Below are 19048 nucleotides of genomic sequence, written 5' to 3'. Positions count from 1 at the left end.
TTGAACTGTGATCCACTTGCTCTCTGCCTCCTTGGAGCTAGGATTGCAGGCATGAGCCACTGGCGCCTGACTGCTTAGATACTTTTGATTGGTTTTACAAGTACCCATGAGAGGTAACAGAGAGACCAGTGGTTTGACTTAAGTTTTGGCTCCCTCATTTCCTGCCAATGTGGCCTTAGGTAAATTACCTAACGTCTTTCTGCCTCATCATTTCCTGTTTATAAAAGGATGTTGATAATAGTGCCTACCATATGGAGTTATTAAGGTTATTAAATGCATTAATACTTGTAAAGCACTTAGAACAATGTGTAGCACTTCAAAAGCAGTTTTCATTCTTTATTTCATAGCTGTACTGGAGTTTGAACTCAGGGCTTTGTGCTCGCTAGGCAGGTGCTTTACCACTTGAGCCATGCCTCCAGCCCCAGCTTCATTTATTCTTGTCTAAAAAAAGTTTAAAGTGAATTCAATAGATGTATCATATATGTGTATACAGAAAGTCTATTATAAGTTCTTTGGATTATCCAATCTTTACAATTTTTGGTTAAACTTTATCATAACTGTGTAACAAATCACACTGACTCGTTTTAGGTGCAGAGATAAAACAGAGTGTATACTCCCTGTTAAGAGACTGAAAATACTGTGAGCCCAGTGGAATCAGGGAGGAGGGCTTCTTGTCACCTGCTACTTTTGCTTCATTTCTTTTAAGTTTCTGGTTATTTTGGATTCTGATTAATGCCTGGGAATACTTTTGAAGTACCAAACACAATGAGTTCTCATCAAATGAGAATGATTAGGATGTTTCTTTACAAGGTAGAAATGAAAGAAATTGAAGAGACAATTCTACTTGACAGTAAAGCAATGATGTCAATACAGGCTATTCATGTTTTCTCTCTTACTCTGTCAGTTCCTTATGCACAGTTTAGACTGACTCTGGAATATTCTTTACAGAGAGTGAATTAACTTACAGTATTTAGTACAATCTATGGACTTTAAGCTCCTGTAAATGTTCTGGAGTGAGAAAGAATACTTTTTATTTCTTCCATAACACAAAGATTAGCTTTTCTTGAAGAAAACACTAAATGAGGAAAAGGAGATCCAATTTCTGGTTTTCTTTCAACTAGTTTATCTAGGGTAACTAGTTTAACTAGTTGTTTACTAATAGTATTCTTAGAGTAACTATGCCTTTGGTTCTCCTCCTATAAGACTTTGTAATACTCAATTATAATATTGTCCTTGATGTCAAATGACAAATGATAAATCTAATTCAGACTATCTTATAACATTCAATAAAAACTTATTACCCCTATAAAGGTATGTGAAAGTCATGACAGACAAATGGATTTATTTCCTGAAATTTATGTATCAGTTACCTATTAATCAATAAAATCTTATAAAGCCACTGATATATAATATGTAAAGAAGAAATGTTTTTATAAAGAAATTACCCCCCCTGGTTTATTTATTTACGAATTTGGATTTATATAAAGAATGATTTGGGTCTGTGAATGATAGTCAGATATAGTAGTATCATTCTCTTAAGTTTTTTTTTCCTTTTTGTGTCATCACAACAATTTATAGGGACTTAATAGCATTTCTTACATCATTTATAGCAATTTTCATAAAACCGCGCCTTCCTGACCGTGAGTGAAGTAGGGTCAGGAATAGGTAATACTTGACTCTGTCTGGCACTAACAAATGCTGTATAAAAGATTGTTGATTGAATTGTTGCATATTCAGGCTTAGTAAATAAAGACATAGAAGTTGTGGAAGAGATTATTTATAATAGCTCCTGATCCTCAAATCATTTGTATGGGGGAAATTAATCAAATTTAAACTGGGAATAAGGGTGTTTTTTAAAATTTGGGTCTAAAATATTTGGAACGATAATTTACCTATAATCCTAAGACTGTGGCTATGTTCACAGACTATGTTTTTAAAATTTATTTAATCCTTAACATAGCTGAGTGGTTCACCCTAATTTGTAAATCCTTTTGGGTGCAGAAAAAAGTTAATCAGAGGGAAATTTCTGCCTTAGCAAGGCTGGTCCTAGTTGTTTGCCTTGGTGCTTACAATATTAGCACTTTGTAGTCAGATGTCATTGATTCAAATCTAAGATGTATGTGATCTTTTGGAGAGTGAGTTAATCTAAGTAAGAATTTCTTCTGTAAAATAAGGGTGATAATACCTATATTTCAGAATTGTGAAAAAAATAAAGTGGTAAGAAATACAGAGCACCTAACATGGTACTGGCACAGGATAAATTCCCAGCAAGTTAGTTCCAGTCTTCTACTTTTTCTTTGCTCCTTTACCTGCCAGCATATCATTTCACCCAGACTTTTCTTATCTCAAATGCTCCAAAATGGCCTACCTTCCTTCTCCCCCTCATCGAGTTCTTACTATCTCAACATAACTATCTGCTCTAGGTAGTAGGAGAAAAGTAAGATGATTCACCCTGATGATGGTTAAATAAATTTTTAAGATGTGCTTTAAAAATCATAGGTCTTTGGAATCTTTTTTTGACAGTGTAAAAGAGTTAATTTTTTTTCTCTCACTCCAGGTGAGAGAAAGGTATTTTTAGATTTGCAGCACAAGCTAAAGTGGCTATCCCAGGAGTCAGTTTTGTTCCATATTTTTTTCCTTTACGTGAAACTGTAGATGGTATAAAATAATTTAGGTTTTTCCTTTTTCTTTACAATGAGCCATAATAGCAGCTTTCTGTGGGAGGAGCGAGAGCAGGTTAGGAGCCATATGTATTATTTTTAAATGTCTGAATTTATTTTATTATTGGCATGTCATCTTATTCTCAGAGGTAATAAAAGTTAGAATTTAATGATACCACACTGGAAGACATTCCACAAATCCTTAGGAGGAATAGGATTATCTCCAAAAGGGAAAATGCCATTCTACAGAGAACAGCTCCCCTATTCCCTTGCTTGCTTTCTGCTTCTAACCTTCTTTGTGGATTATGAAAGTAACTGACTACTTATGTGACTTTTCTTCCAGATCTTGAGCTGCACAGATTGCACTGCTTAAAAATTGTGATCATATAGAAGAACTGTACTAAGCAGAGTTGTTTGTATTTGGAATAGAAGGCAATAGTTGTGCAGTGATAAGGTAAATCTTCAGCCTAGATTAATGGCAAAGTGATGTATAGACATCTTTCATTGCAGTGTGTGCTAAGCAAAGACATTGGGCAGATAAAGCTAGATAACATGTTGTCCTGGGCAGATATATGGTTACCATGCCAATTTTATGTAGTTTGTTGTTTTGTCCTCTGATGCTTAAGGAACAGAAAGTAAATTCAACTAAAAACAATTTCATGCATGCCTCAAAAATAATCATAATCTCTTCTCCCTAGTTGTGATTCATTTGAACAGCTCCTTCATATTTCAGATAAGAGTTATATCTAATAATTATTCACTTCTTGTTGGAAATTTAATCACAACACATGAGCTTTTATAGGAAAAGAACAGAGTTCTAGAACTTCCTAGAAATAGGAGTTTTTAATGAAGCATAAGGAAGACATGAATGAGATTAACACATTGAATAGCCTTAAGTAAACTTGAGAGTACTTGGCATGTTAGGTATATGGAATAGAGGGAGTAGGAGAGATTATTTAGAATAAAAGTGAGAGGACCTCATTATTGGCATCCTAGCATTAGCAAAGCTACCAGTTATGACACAAACTTTGGCGTTTAGTTTGGCATTCTGGTGATGACAGCAGGCTACTGAAAATCCTGTGTATCTTTAGTCTGAGTGAAGTAGGAATCTTTGTGGCTGAGTTGAAATACAAATACTAACTTGGAAGTCCTAGGCAGATCCAATATAGCCCACTGTTCTTCCTTCTGTTTTATTTCTATCTTCTTTTGGAAGAATCTAGAAAAGAGAAATAGCATAAAAGAAGGTGGAACAGAGAATTCTTTCCTTTTTTGGGCGGGGGGGACTAGGGTTTGAATTCAGGGCTTCATGCTTGCAAAGCAGGTGCTCTACTGCTTGAGGCACACCTCTAGTCCATTTTTTCTCTGGTTATTTTGGAGATGGGGTCTTGCAAATTTTTCCCAGGCTGCTCAAACCATGGTTTTCCTCATCTCTGTCTCTCAAGTAGCTAGGATTACAGGTGTTAGCCCCCAGTGCCTGGCTGTTTGTTTTTTAAAGACCTTTGGACTATGCCTTTAGATGCTTGCCATATTGTATAAAGTTCTTTGAGACAGCAGACAAATGTTTTATCATTTCAGTGAAATATACTCATTATTGGCATCCTAGCATTACCAAAGCCAGCAGTTATGATAGGCCAGTACATTTGGGCAGCACCTATGAAAACATACACTTGGATTGTGTATGGTTTACATAGATGAGGCAGATAGTTACTCATTCATTGAATGGGTGCCCCATAGTTACCTGTTAAATGAATGAATAATGAATAGGGTAGGGAGACATACAGAAGTACTATAAACACATAAACACAGATATAATCAAATTTTAGTAAATGCTATGAAGAGAAAGAATAAAGTACTATGATGGAGAATAAAGAAGGACTCCAGTATTTTTCATATGAATCTTGAAATCTTGGCATTTTATTGTTTTAAAATATACAATAAATAACTTTCATATTTTATGGCACTGTCAAAACTTTATAATCATCTTTGTTTTCTCCCATTTGATTTTTCTTTTAGCATTAATTAATCATTCAGACCCAAACTGTTTATTCTCTGTATGCAAAATTGAAACCCCAGTACCAACAATAACAACAACAAAAAAAGACCCAAGTGACCTTAGAGTAAAAAGCACATATTCACAACTCATCCTACTCCCCCCTCCAGTGCACAGTTCAATCAGATGGAGTGCTTTAATTATATATGTGTAAAGTAGCAAAATGTTAGAACTACTATAGTAATAGATCTTCCAGCATTTCCACAAAATATCTTTCAAGAGTTCTTAATTTATGATAAATTTCCATATAGATTTAAATATAACCATTCAAGTTTACCTAAAGCTAATGGAGTAGTAACTTTTACAGAAATCTAAGGTTCCAATTGTGAAAGTTTCCAGGTCTCCTTTAAGAAAATGAAAAGTTCATCAGATCTGCATTTCTTTTGTCTTGGAAAGCTTTATTGTAAGCTATGTGAGCAATGATAAACCCAGAGCAAGAGTGAGAAGGTTGGAACAGGTCATAATTTAGTTGTTGATTGAAAGCTGTCTTATCTCTTAAATGTTGGGGAAAAAACTTGTCTATCTTTATTCACATTCCATCACATTAAAAATATTGTGAAAGACAGTTTTTAAGTGCTCATTAGTCCTATCCATGGTATTTCACCAAAGTTTAATTTATTCATAGTGAAAGAACTTTTTGTTTTATTAGCATAAATGATCATATTGCTACTATTATAGCATTTTAACTAAATAGTATTGTCTATGTCTTATTCTTCTAAAGTGTAAATCTCAGCCCAAGAAACTTACTTCAGATTTTTTCTTTTGCATTTATCAGTACTCTGTCCAGAAGACATTTGCACAGATACTTAGAATAAATAATGTCTTTAAGCCAGGTGAACTAAACTATGGGACACACTCTTTTCTAATTGCTAGCAGTACCATAATATGCCATTTGAGGAATTTCTGGGAATCCAGCTGGGTTACTGACAGTCATAGGCACACATCACGATCCCTGCAGTGGCATCACATAAGTGAAAACTGGCGTGGAGAGCCGAATTCTCATCTGCAGGCTGCGGGAGATCACTAGACCTTCTAAGGCTGGGAGTCTGCCAAGGAGCTCTGTTTGTGCTTTTGCTTGACTTTTGTTTAACTTTGTTTTGAATGTGGCTTTGTGTATCTGAGAATTCACAAAGAGATAATTTTAAGTGTTAAGGAAAATTATCCCTGGGATATGAGGTTACCAGACTTAGTACACATACACAACCCCAGGATGCTCAGTACATCTGAAATATTGCCATGGGACATACTTGTACCAGAAATTATTTTTTTTGTTTATCAAAAGTACAACTATAACCAGGCATCCAGTGTTTTATCTGACAGACCTATAGGCAATCTATATAACTTATCATCTAAACCAAGACTCTTACAAGAGTGAGATGGGGCACTGTTAATGATTATCCCAAGACAACAAGCATAAACTGAACTGTCCTGTGGAAATTATAAAGTAGGGTCAAGCTAACTATAAACAGTTTTGAAAGAATTTTTATTTATTGATTTCAAATTTCTTTTTTTGGGGAGGGGCTGCATTGGGTGCACTGGGGTTGAACTCAGGGCCTCATACTTTCTAAGCAGGTAATCTCCCACTTGATCCACTCCACCAGTGGTTTTACATTTTCTTAATCACATCTCCCTGTTGTAGACACATCTTTTATGTGGCTATGAATCTTTATAAACGTGAAGTGCATTTAAAAATTGGAGGACTGGAAATGTGGCTCAAATAGCAGTGCACAGCACAAGGTGCTGAGTTCAAACCCCAGAATCACCAAAAAAGAAAAGTTGGTTAAGACATCTTAAAAACTGGTGGACCAATTGCTAGCTTTAGCCTTATTAAAGTTCTGCTGGTAAGGGACTACCACTAATACATGAGTTTAATTTTTTTTCTAATTATTTCTTCTTTATATTATTTATATACGTATGTATTTTACCATAAGCAGTTATAATTTAAGAAATTCCATGTGTTTTATTTGGATTATGACTTACCTTTTAACCTATTTACTTGTTACCAGAGACTTAGTATATAACCTTCTATTCATATTTAGCTAACCTTCTGGTTTGGATAGCCGTCTGTCATCTTTCCTTGCTCAACCTTTGACTAACTTTGTTCTACAAATTCATCCATAAATATTTGAGCACCAGCTATAAGCAGACCTCTAAGTATGAAAAACATGACATTAGAATAAGACTTGGTCTGTATCCTCAAAGAGGTTTACAACCTACGCTCAATATGGAAACCTCCACAATATGAATATTTCAACTGACCTTTTCTCTGTCTTCTGCTGCTCTTACATCTCTTTCAAAGCATGATGGTTAGTATGTCAGAAATAGGTATACAATAGTTTTGAACAGGAATTATGTGTTTTTTGTCTTACTTCAGCATCTGTTCTGCTGATGTTCAGGATTTTATAGGAGTTTTAGCTAAATTAATTAGGTGTCAGAAAAAAAACCCTCTAATTACTAGATAATTTTTCTGCATTGTAATTTATAAATTGGAATGAAAACATATCAAAGTCCAGTATTCTTGAACTACTTAGAACCTTGGAGTGATGATGAGTCGTCCCATATAACAGTTTTCTAGATTATTACCTTTTAATACTTTACATAATGTCAATTTTCTCTAAAGGAAAGTTTTATTTAAAAGTATTTTCCTGCTTTTATTGTTTTGAGTGCTGGTACTTGTTTTATATCATATTTTAAAATGTACTTCACATTACCCTGTTTTTTATTATTTTGAAAAGACAATTATTTTTACTTTATATTCACATAGCAGAAAATTCAAATGGCACAAAAACTTACATAGTGCAAAGTTATCCCTGACTCCTACCCAACAATTCTCTTTACCCAAGGTGACCAGAGATTGCACTTGTGTTTGATTGTTCATGTTCTTTTTTCCTTTTTATACAAATGATAATACCATATCATTTGTATAACAGTGTACAACGGTGTTGTATACTTTGCTTTTTTTCACATAACACTGTGTCTTGAAAATTGTTCCTTATCAGAATAAATTTTCTTATTCTTACTTTCCCATCTGTGTAGTATTCAGACCCTTACTAATTGCTTCTTGTCGTTTCCAGTCACTTGCTATTATGTACAACACTTGGACTGACTCAGAGCGTGCTTTGTTGTGCGCTGTGCCACTCAGTTGCATTTATGTGTGTATGATTACTAGGAGAGAATACCTAGGTCAAGGCACATTGAACTCACATGCTTTGAATGTTTTACATTTTCTTTGATCTAATATTAATACGTGTTCTAAAAGTTTGAAACATTTCAAACATTACCACAAATAACAAAATGAAAAATAAAGTCTCCAAGCTTCTGGTGCCACTTTCCAGATGTAATGCTCTCTTGTCTTTGTTGTATCTGCCTGATTTTTGTTTTTCTTGTTTTCTTTTAAACAAGTAGATGTCTGATATCCCCACTATGTATGTATATACCAAACTTTATCCACGAATTCCTCTTTGGGGACCTTAAACATGTCTCCAAATGTGTTTTGGATACTGCAGATAGTGATGCAGTGGAAAACCTTGTAGATGTCTTTGTACATATGGAGATGCCTCTGCTAGTACAATTGCCAAGTCAAAGAATACAAGAACTGTGCATTTTAAATTTTGATTACTTTTGCTAATTGGCTTTCAGAAAAGATAAAACTGTTTGATGCTTCCTTCTACCAGTATACCCTTGCTAACTGAGAATTATCAAACTTTTAAGTTTTTGTCAATTTAGTAAAAGTAAAAAAGGAATCTTTAGGGCTGGCAGAGTGGCTCAAGTGGTAGAGCGCCTGCCTACTAAGTGTGAGGCCTTGAGTTCAAATCCCAATGCTACCGAAAAAAAAAAAAAGGAATCTTTTTAAAATTTGAATCTCTTTCATTGTGATTGACTTTAAGAATTTGGTCATCTCTACAATGACCAAAAAGGAACACTGTTTGTGTTCCTTGCCCATTTTTTATGGATTGTTTACTTTGCTATTCATTAAGTATATACTTTTTACATTAGTCTAGTCATATTTTTTTTTATTTGTCATTTTTACCTATGTATGGTCTATTAATGTACACAATTGAAATAGAGAAGTATGGGAAGTGGTAGAGATAAATTAGTGGAGGATCCAGCTCATTCATGCCTATAAATACTTTAAAATATTTTATTATTATTGGCATAGAATAGTTGTACAGGGGAATACATTGTGGTATTTACATATCTGCCTACAATAGTATATCTTAGATTCACCCCCTCCATCATTCTTCCTCATCCCCCCCCCCCAAATACTTTCTAAATGAGAAAAAAATGTTACAAAAATGGTATAGTTGGCTGGCAGAGTGGCTCAAGTGGTAGAACTTAGCAAGCGTTAGGCCCTAAGTTCAAACTCAAGTACCACAAAACAAAACAAAAGTCTCCAACCCAATAAAAACTCCTTTAAAAAAACAATACAGTGCTTTTACCTCCACAGGGGAGAGAAAATATAAGAAAAAAACTAATATTTAGTTGATATGAAGTGTAATAACTGTTCTGAAGATATGTATGTTTTACATGTATCCTTCTAGAGGTTTTGTCGGCTATGATTAGTGTGCTGTTGGTATATATACTTATGGGATTCCTCTTATATGAAGCTGTGCAAAGAACCATCCACATGAATTATGAAATAAACGGCGATATCATGCTCATCACTGCAGCTGTTGGAGTTGCAGTTAATATAATGTAAGCTTGGTATTTTTTTCACATTGATATTTTCAGTATTATGAATGTAGAGAATATTATACGCACATTCAGACTGTGAACATTAATTTTTCTTATAAATGTTAATAAAAATTGGGGCATTATAAATTCCTTTTTAGCTTGTTCAAGTATACTGGAGTTTGTCTAACAACCAAAATTTAAGTAGGACAAAGTATTTAGTGTTTAACTTAATCATTTAGATCAGGAGTCAGTGAACTTTTTCTTTTAAGGCTAGATAGAAGCAGCAAGGTATAGCTCAGTGATCAAGGGCTTGCTGGCATGCATAAGGCCTGGGTTCAATCCCCAGCACTGCCACACACACAAAAAAAAATGCTAGAAAGTAAATATTTAGACTTTGAAAGTTACACAGTTTCTGTCCAAGCTATTGAACCCTGCTATCACAGAACAAAAACAGATATATTCAGTGTGTAAACAGATGAACATGTATCCCAATAAACCTTGTCTCCAGAAATAGTAAGCCAAATATAGTCTATGGCCACAGTGTACCAGTCACTGCCGTGTGGCTTCTATTCATACTTAGAATAAAATCAGAAGTGTCCACAGTAACCTTTTAAATAAAACCCTGTGTACCTTTCCAACTCATTTCCTAGCTCTTTTTGCTCACTTTATTCTGGCCACAGTGATTGTCCTTTTTCAAGTTCGTGAGCACTTTTTCACTTTAGAGTCTTTATGTGCTATTTTTCTGCCTAAAACATTTTACCACTCCTGACTTGGAATTTCAGTGAGACCGTCTCTGATGACTCTTCTTCCTCTACCCCTTATTTTCCTTTGCACTGCTTTATGCTTATTCTGAGCATTTGACATTAACTGGCATATGTATACATGTATTTGTTTCTCTGCCTTTCCTACTAGAACCTAAGGTCCATAGGTTAGGGACATCTTTTTTTTTTTTTTTTTTTAACTTAGGGAGTTAGGACCAAAAGAGATAGGCCTATCTCATTCACGGTTTTGACCCCAGCACCTAGAACAGTATCTGATACATAACAGGTGCTCAAATAATTATTACATGAATGTGTTGCCTTATTAATATCTAACTAGTAACATTTTTTATCAACAATTTTAGGGAAACTAATAATGTTTTCTTTTATTTTTAACAGAATGGGGTTTCTGTTGAACCAGTCTGGTCACCATCACTCCCATTCCCATTCCCTGCCTTCAAATTCTTCTACCACAGGTTCTGGTGGACACAGCCATGGACAGGATAGTTTGGCAGTGAGAGCTGCATTTGTACATGCCTTAGGGGATTTGGTACAGAGTATTGGTGTACTAATAGCTGCATACATCATACGATTCAAGGTAATATGATTGCTAATTTCCCTTTTTCAAAATTATTCCATTTCAGCATTAAAAATGAAGCCAGTTGTCTTTTATCAGTAGAATGCTAGATATTAATGCATTATGCATTTCTATGCATTTTGCATTTGTGTGAGCTTAATTGACCATCAGCATTGTTCTTTTTGTTAGCAATAAACATAATGGTATCACTTCACCAGGGATCTTATCTGTATCTGTAGTTGGCTTTGGTAGAGACTTCTTTGTAACACTCAATTTTAAGCCTTGTCATTGAACATAGTAAAATGTACTCTGAGCTAGAAATCCAGAGATCCAGGTTTTAGTCAATACTAAAACCTGCCAATACTAAAGACATGAACAAGTCCCTTGCATCAAAATTTGAGTTAATATGAGGGGCTTAGACCAGATGGCTGATAAAAACTCCTTCCAACTTTGATATTTTATGATTCTGGGTAGAAGATTTAGAGAAAGCACAAAGGAGAACAGTATAATAAGCAATTAACCTAATAGAAATAGTTCTAATGAAGATAGTCATTTAAACAATCTAAGAAAGAGTGAAGATATTTCTCAACTTCAGCATCTAAGTTTTAAAGATATTCTCCAGTGCTGCTGAACTATGCCTTGCTTTATATTCTGTTTTATGTCTACATTTAATCATACAACTTTCATGTTACTTTTTAGCCGGAATACAAGATTGCTGATCCCATCTGTACATACATATTTTCATTACTTGTGGCTTTCACAACATTTCACATCATCTGGGACACAGTAGTTATAATATTGGAAGGTAAGATCTCACTAATATCCCCTTTGTAGATTTATTCCTTTCCTAGCCAAGATCAGGAGTTAGGGCAACACTCTCAGTAACAACTATGCCTTTGCCAGCTGCAGGTGGCTCATGCTTGTAATCCTAGCTACCCAGGAGGCAGAGATCAGGAGGATTGAGGTTCGAAGCCAACCTGGGCAAATAGTTCAGGAGACCCTATCTCAAAAAAACCCATCACACCAAAAGACCAAAAATTGTATGTTCTCCCTCATATGTGGACATTAGATCAAGGGCAAACACAACAAGGGGATTGGACTTTGAGCACATGATAAAAGCGAGAGCACACAAGGGAGGTGTGAGGATAAGTAAGACACCTAAAAAATTAGCTAGCATTTGTTGCCCTCAACGCAGAGAAACTAAAGCAGATACCTTAAAAGCAACTGAGGCCAACAGGAGAAGGGGACCGGGAACTAGAGAAAAGGTTAGATAAAAAAGAATTAACCTAGAAGGTAACACACATGCACAGGAAATTAATGTGAGTCAACTCCCTGTATAGCTATCCTTATCTCAACTAGCAAAAACCCTTGTTCCTTCCTATTATTGCTTATACTCTCTCTTCAACAAAATTAGAAATAAGGGCAAAATAGTTTCTGTCAGGTATCAAGGGGGTAGAGGGGAGAGGGAGGCGGCGGAGTGGGTGGTAAGGGAGGGGGTGGGGGCAGGAGGGAGAAATGACCCAAGCATTGTATGCACAGATGAATAATAAATAAAAATTAAAAAAAAAACCCATCACAAAAAAGGACTGTGTTACCTATTTGACTCTTACAATAGCTAAGCAAAATAAGTAAAGCAGACACTGGGACAAATATCCTCATTTACAAACAAGAAAATTAGGGTTCTGAGGGGTAACATAACTTGGTTAAGATCATGCTGCTAATGAACCATGGAACTAGGACAAGAATATAACTTTTGATTTTTAATGCAATTATATGTAATGGTTTATTTAATTTTTTAATCCCATTTAACTTGTGACCTTGTATTTATGACATCCTTGCCTTACTGATAGAATATTTAAGCATAAAAATAGAAGATCCCAACAGTAGGTATACAATTATCAGATGTTTTTTTTTTTTTTCCTATTCTAACTTATCTGTTAAACTAAGTATTTTAATTTGGTCAATATTCCTTTTTAGTGGGGATTAACAGAGTATTATTAACCTTCTTATACATTTCCTATATTTTTTATAAAAACATGAACATAGTTTCTTTTAATATAGTTTAAAGTGTTTGTTTAAACTGAATTTGGCAAAGTCATTTGTTTTCTTTGGATGTAGTGTAAAATTTTTTTTATGAAGTAAACTTTACATATAAATTATATATTCTGAACTAATACAGGTGTACCAAGCCACTTAAATGTAGATTATATCAAAGAAGCCTTGATGAAAATAGAAGATGTATATTCTGTGGAAGATTTGAATATCTGGTCTCTCACTTCAGGAAAATCCACTGCCATTGTTCACATGCAGCTAAGTATGTTCCTGATGGTAAATGTTGGCCTGCCTAGGGTTTGTGGACTTCTATCTTTGGAACTAAACATCTGAGTTTATAATTGAGTAGAAAGACTTTGCTGCTGAAAAGATGTAAGGGAGGAGTGAGGTAAGGTTGAGTAAGGTTCAAGTCACTATTGATAGCAAAACAATAATTTTTTTTATTTTGGAGTTTATTTTTGGTGGAACTGAGGTTTGAACTTAGGGCTTCGCACTTGCAAAGCAGGTACTGTACTGCTGGAGCCACACCTCCAGTCCATTTTGCTCTGATTATTTTGAAGATGGGGTCTCGTGAACTGTTTGCCCAGGCTGACCTCAAACTGTAATCTGCCCAATCTCAGCCTCCCATGTAGCTAAGATTACAGGCATGAGTACCAGCACCCAGGGCTCAGAGCAGAACAATAATTTTTTACTTATTTGAGAGGAGATATCATAAATTGATGTTTACCATGTTCTTTTCTAATTAAAAACAAGATTCTTTTTATTTAAGTGATTTCACTGATTGATGCTTTTTAAAAATCAAAGTTTATTAATCAAAATTTTTTAATTGAAATGGTTTATTTTTTCAAGTGCATAAGCTCTTTTGATGGCAGGCTTATACTGGTTGCTTAGTATTCTTTTTCTACCTGAGAGTAGACTGGAGACATTGGTGTAGTGAGAAGTAATTCTGGATTGATAAACCGACTTCGCTAAAGGAGTATCTTAGAGTGGGTAAAAATTAGACTAATAAAAATATGTTTACAGTGTTTTTAGGGTTTTTTTTCCCTGTATCTTATTCACAAATATGTAAGTAGTATAATGAATAGTAATGATTTTTTTCTTCACATTGCAGTTCCTGGAAGTTCATCTAAGTGGGAGGAAGTACAGTCCAAAGCAAAGAGTTTATTATTGAACACATTTGGCATGTATAAATGTACTATTCAGCTTCAGAGTTACAGGCAAGAAGTGAACAGAACTTGTGCAAACTGTCAGAATTCCAGTCCCTGATTTTATGTGTCTTGGGGTCTACTGCCTTATTTATATGCAGTCGCAGACTTGAGAGCAATAAATGCAAACTTAAGTGAGAAAATGGAACCCTGACAGCTGTGTCCCTATCAATCACCAGTATCTCAAAACAATCACTCCAGCCTCATGATGCGTGTCTCTGTTAATGGTAAAATGAGACTTCATGATTTCCAGATGAAGATGTTTCTAAAGAACTGTTTACAGAATGAGATGTAACTCTACAGATACCTCATAGAAGACAATCCAAGACCATACTTCATTGATTTGTACATGTCATAAAGGAAGCATCAAAATTCAGTATTAGCATTTAAAAATACTTTTTAAAGGCCATTTTATATCAAGCCAGTGCTAGCAAACTGAGTTGCATTTTTTTTTTAATTATGTAATCTTGACATCCAGCTTCTGGAATTGCTGCTTTCTTTTTACTGAAATTATTCTCAACAGATTTCAGAAAGTTCTAATAATTATCCAGAGAATGGAATAAGCATGTATTCCTAAAGTGTTTCAGAACTGTTTCATTCACAAATAAGTTTTAATGTTATAGTTATGCTTGATAAACAAGTTTTTCCAGATATTACTGGGTTTTGAATCTCAAAGTTAATGTTTTTTCTTACCTATAATCTTGTCAGAACAAAATCTTCACATTATGGTCATTGTCATTAAATTATTTAGGAAGTAATTTAATACAATTCTGAATGGCAGACCTCAAATTTCCATATGATTATTTAAGACAAAATAAAGAAGGGGGAGGATGGGGTGTGGAGTTTGATTTATGTCTTCCTAAAATCACTTTTATTATTTATAGAATTGTCTTAAGAACAGTAAGAGACTGTAAAATTAAGCTGTTTTCCTCTGTCCCTTTAAGAACTGCCAGCATTTTACAGTTTGTTTGGTACCTTGGTTCCTGTCTCTACACCAGATAATCTGTATGTGCCTTTGAGAGAAACTCAACAGGGCTAAGGTTCAGTTCATAATGATACCACGTAGATTGACCACATTACTCCACAGGAAATTTCTGATTTATGATATGGGTTAGGGATTCTCTGTGCACTCCAGAAACCCCAAGATAGAATCTTGAGGTTTTCCAGTAATACCATAGCAGAAAGATTCAGAGAGGTTGGGAGGAGATGGTACTTTGAGAAAAGAAAAGGTAAGAGTTTTTGACCTTTCATGCATGCACTGGGGTAGGCAGGCATGGGCGTTAAATCTGTGTTGTAGGGAGCAGCATAAACATTTCCAAACTGAAGACAACCCGATCGGTAACCGTTGTGTTAAAGAGGAAGCTGTAAATTTTCATCTTTCATTTTGCAGTCATTAGTTTTTCAGACTATCTTTATGCACGTTAGGATTCCCTGTTCCCCTGTTCAACATGGACACTTTATATGGTTCTTGGCTCCCCAGAGAGTCAGAGTAAAACAACAATACACCAGACAAGTTGTGAATTGAAGTCTTACATAGGCATGCCAAATGACTTAGAAATGGAGTAGGAAGCAGATTTCATCTTACCACATACTTTACCTACAAGAGAACCTGGATTTACCTAGAAGATTGTTGGGAATTGATGTTATTAATAAAAGGGCTGAGGATGTCTAATAAAACTCAGTATGTATTTGTTGGATTGAAAGTTTACTGTATGGGATTCTTATTGTGAATCCACGTAAAGTAATTATTTGGATTTTAGAATTTCAGAATATAAAATACTCCCACATATAGAAGTAAGAATAAATGAGAGCCATTTCAGTAAATACCTGGTCACTTATGGACTTTGGGTATCTAGGAGAAATGGGGAAAAATATGCATTGTATGCTAATTTTCCCATATCAACTAGGCTTGTTTCTTACAAAATTTATCTTATGTAGGCACATCTGGCTCTTCATATAAACCTGTTCCCGTTCCCTAAAAAAATTATTTGACAAAACAGTCTAAAAATCCACTTAACGGGTTAAAAGGATCCTTTTGTAAAATACAGAAACAGAAAATTTTTGTAAATCTTATGTTCTGATTAAAGTGAGGTACACATAAAGTTTCTTATGCTTTGTTTCTGTAGGAAGAATTATAGACTTCGTTTTTGTACTGGGTCTACAAGATTTGAGAACTGATAGATTTCTTTTACTTTTTGTAACAACAAAACCCACAGAGAAGGACATTAGCTTACAAGCAGGAACTGCAGAGCTTCTGGTAGCTTTAGTCTATCCTTTACCTGTTGAACTACAACCATGTGGTAGTTAAACTCAGCTGAGCTCTCAGAGCTGTCTGTTGCCCTGTGAAAAGTAGGGGCTGAGTTGGGTAGACAACATAGCATTGCTGATTTTGCACCAAGAAAACATAATAGCATAAAAACTTTGCAGTTCTTCAGTGCTGTGTATCCTAATTAATACTTGCAAATAATGAGTTACTTGTGTACATTTACCTATGTTTCACAACTCTGGCCAGATAAAGCCTTTTGATGTGTTTCAGGAAGAGTTCTTGTTTTACTAATGCTCTTGCTGCCTTAAAAAAATATAATGGAAATGTTGAAGAAGGCATATTTCAGAAGGATTTGATAATGCAGAACTAGAAGCTATTATAATTCCTACATACATTTCCAGTTGCCATGCCTTATGCAATGTGAGCAAGATTTTCTCAACTACAGATCCCATCAGTATTGTTTGCCAAATTACCAAATTTCTTCTTTTATTATTTTTTTCCCACTTTGGGTGCTTTATTTCCATTCTCTAAAACCAAGTTTCCTGTTCTTATGAATCTCAGTGTTCTTCTATCTCTTCAACCCAGTGTCCCAGGTAGCATTTTAATGTGAGGAAAAACATTTTTCAGAGACAAGGCACTGCTTACAAATGTATTTCCAGGTGGAAAAGAACCTTTTTAACAGGCAGTTGTTCTCGATCTAGATTTCTGCAAACTGAACTTCATGGAGTATGTGAGACACAGACACCTGTGATGATCATGGTCAGCAAGACTGAGTGGCATCTTTCAAACAACCACTCACAATATTGCCATGGAAATAATCATTTGATTCTGAAATAAGCATGGTTTACCTACATTTATTTTTGTTTTATGTATTTATCTTAATTGGTTCATCACAGTGAGCTGTTCTTACAGAATTTGCATATCTTTAAAGTTTCAGACAATTTTGCTATTTACTGACCTTCATTAGTAAATTTAAAGTTACAGAATGTGTCCCAAATAAAAGATTAGCTCATTTGGTTCAGTGTGTCTTTGAACCATGCTTAGTTGTAAATAAACGGTGACATCTCACTATACGTTGTATTGAGGGGAGGCAAATCTGATCTCCAGATGGTTGGTGAAACCTAATAGCTCTGTAGCCAGAATATTGTTTGCAAACCCTCACTCCAGCTGGGTCATGTGAATCCTGTCAGCCAGGGGTTCCGATCTGATTTAGAGGTTGCCAGTGGGTATGTTGTTGTGATGTTATGGGGGCATGCAAATTGGAGAGAAGAAATTGTGGGAGTTCCTCAGTGTTGAATTATGTGTGTGTGCACTTAGGCCAACCAGTCATTGTGTTCTTGCTTACAAATGGTTTAAGCTGCTCTTCCAAACACATTGTGAGGACCAGCAAATATTTTCTGATTTTTGTTAAGACTGGAAAACATTTATGGAGACTTTCCCAGTTAAATCTGTGACAAGATCAACTTAAATGGCATAATTAAGACTATTCTGAAATACATGAGCATATAATTGAAATGTGCCAGTATGTCAGTTTTCCTCGTGGAAAACACTGTATATTTGAAAAGTTTCTGCCTCTCTAAATGTTATTAAATAAGCCATATCACAGTTCAATAAATTGTATATACTCTTCCATATGCCCCTTCAGAAACCAAGTATTTTGCATATGATTGATTTTAGATTTTGAAGCTGGGGTTTGTCCATGTAATTAAGAGCAAATTATATGTATATGTACTGTATTTGCAATTTTCAAATTGTAATTTCCTATACATTTATTAAATAAAGTGTTGTTTTGCCATGTGGTTTATTAAAAAATGAAAATGTACAGTCCCTTAAATTTTTGTCCTTTTTATTCAGTAATGATAATAAGCCTTAAAAAAATTTTTTTGGCAGGATTGGGGTTTGAACTCAGGGCTTCACACTTTGCAAAGCAGGCATTCTACCACTTGAGCCACACATCTGGTCCAAAACATTCTTAATAAAAAGAAAGTGATTGGGAAATAGATAATAACCTATCTAGATTTATAATCTCAAAGTGTAACGCCCTCTTGATTATTCTTCCAGATAGGATAAGAGATGTTAAAAGAACCTCTCTCTTCTGGTGTCAGACGCTTGCAACATCCCTCCAATACCAGCAACAATGGCAAGAAGAAAGGACAGAAATGAGAAAGATCAGTGAGGACATAGAGAAGGCTGAGCAGAATGACCTAATGATTCCAATAGTGTGGAACAGGAGTGAGCAAACTGCAGACCATGTCAAAGCTGGTCTGCAGCCTGTTTTGTTTGACTCAAGAACTAAAAATGGATTTTATATTTCTAGATTGTTTTAAGTCAGTGCAATGATAATATTTCATGATATGTGAAAATTATGTGAACTTCAAATAAGTTCTGGTGCCCATAAATTACATAGTGTCATTGGAAAACAGCACACTTACCCCATTACATATATATTATCTGTGCTTTCGTGCCACTGTGAGATAGTTGGGTAGTGACAAATGTAAAATGTCTACTTCTTAGAAGTCAGGAGGAAAAGTTTTACCAGCCCTGGTGTAGACTGTTGTACCATTTTAAAGCTAAAAAAGAATATATGCCTGCAGGAGCTCTTCCAGCCCACTTGGGAGGTTCTGTGACAGGCAGACCTAAGGCCATCTGTTACCAGAGGTTCTTTCCCTTCCTTGACCTTTTTTCTTTTGTATGCCATTTTGGATTTGTAGCAGAAATACAAGACAAAAGTAGCAAGACTTCTAGTATTATATGCCCTGTCTAACATCCACTATCTGGTTTTCTCAGAGGACCATGATCACCACAA

The 19048-nt window shown here is 35.1% G+C and overlaps 1 protein-coding gene across 1 annotated transcript in view; it reads left to right on the top strand.

The window, feature by feature from the left end:
• The window catches only part of Slc30a4 (solute carrier family 30 member 4), a 29614-nt gene extending 11550 nt beyond the window's left edge, over positions 1-18064 (top strand). Inside the window, exons 3-7 of the mRNA XM_074065872.1 lie at positions 9252-9405; positions 10542-10740; positions 11419-11524; positions 12899-13033; positions 13883-18064. Of these exons, the coding sequence (XP_073921973.1) occupies positions 9252-9405; positions 10542-10740; positions 11419-11524; positions 12899-13033; positions 13883-14037 (749 nt within the window). The 3' untranslated portion in view covers positions 14038-18064. The remainder of the gene's footprint in view (positions 1-9251; positions 9406-10541; positions 10741-11418; positions 11525-12898; positions 13034-13882) is intronic.
• Positions 18065-19048: the final 984 nt, after the last annotated feature.

The sequence above is a fragment of the Castor canadensis genome, chromosome 2 (assembly GCF_047511655.1).
Source record: "Castor canadensis chromosome 2, mCasCan1.hap1v2, whole genome shotgun sequence".
Lineage (NCBI taxonomy): Eukaryota > Metazoa > Chordata > Mammalia > Rodentia > Castoridae > Castor > Castor canadensis.
The sequence above is the reverse complement of the archived record's forward strand: the minus strand, read 5'-3'. Positions and strand labels throughout refer to the sequence as shown.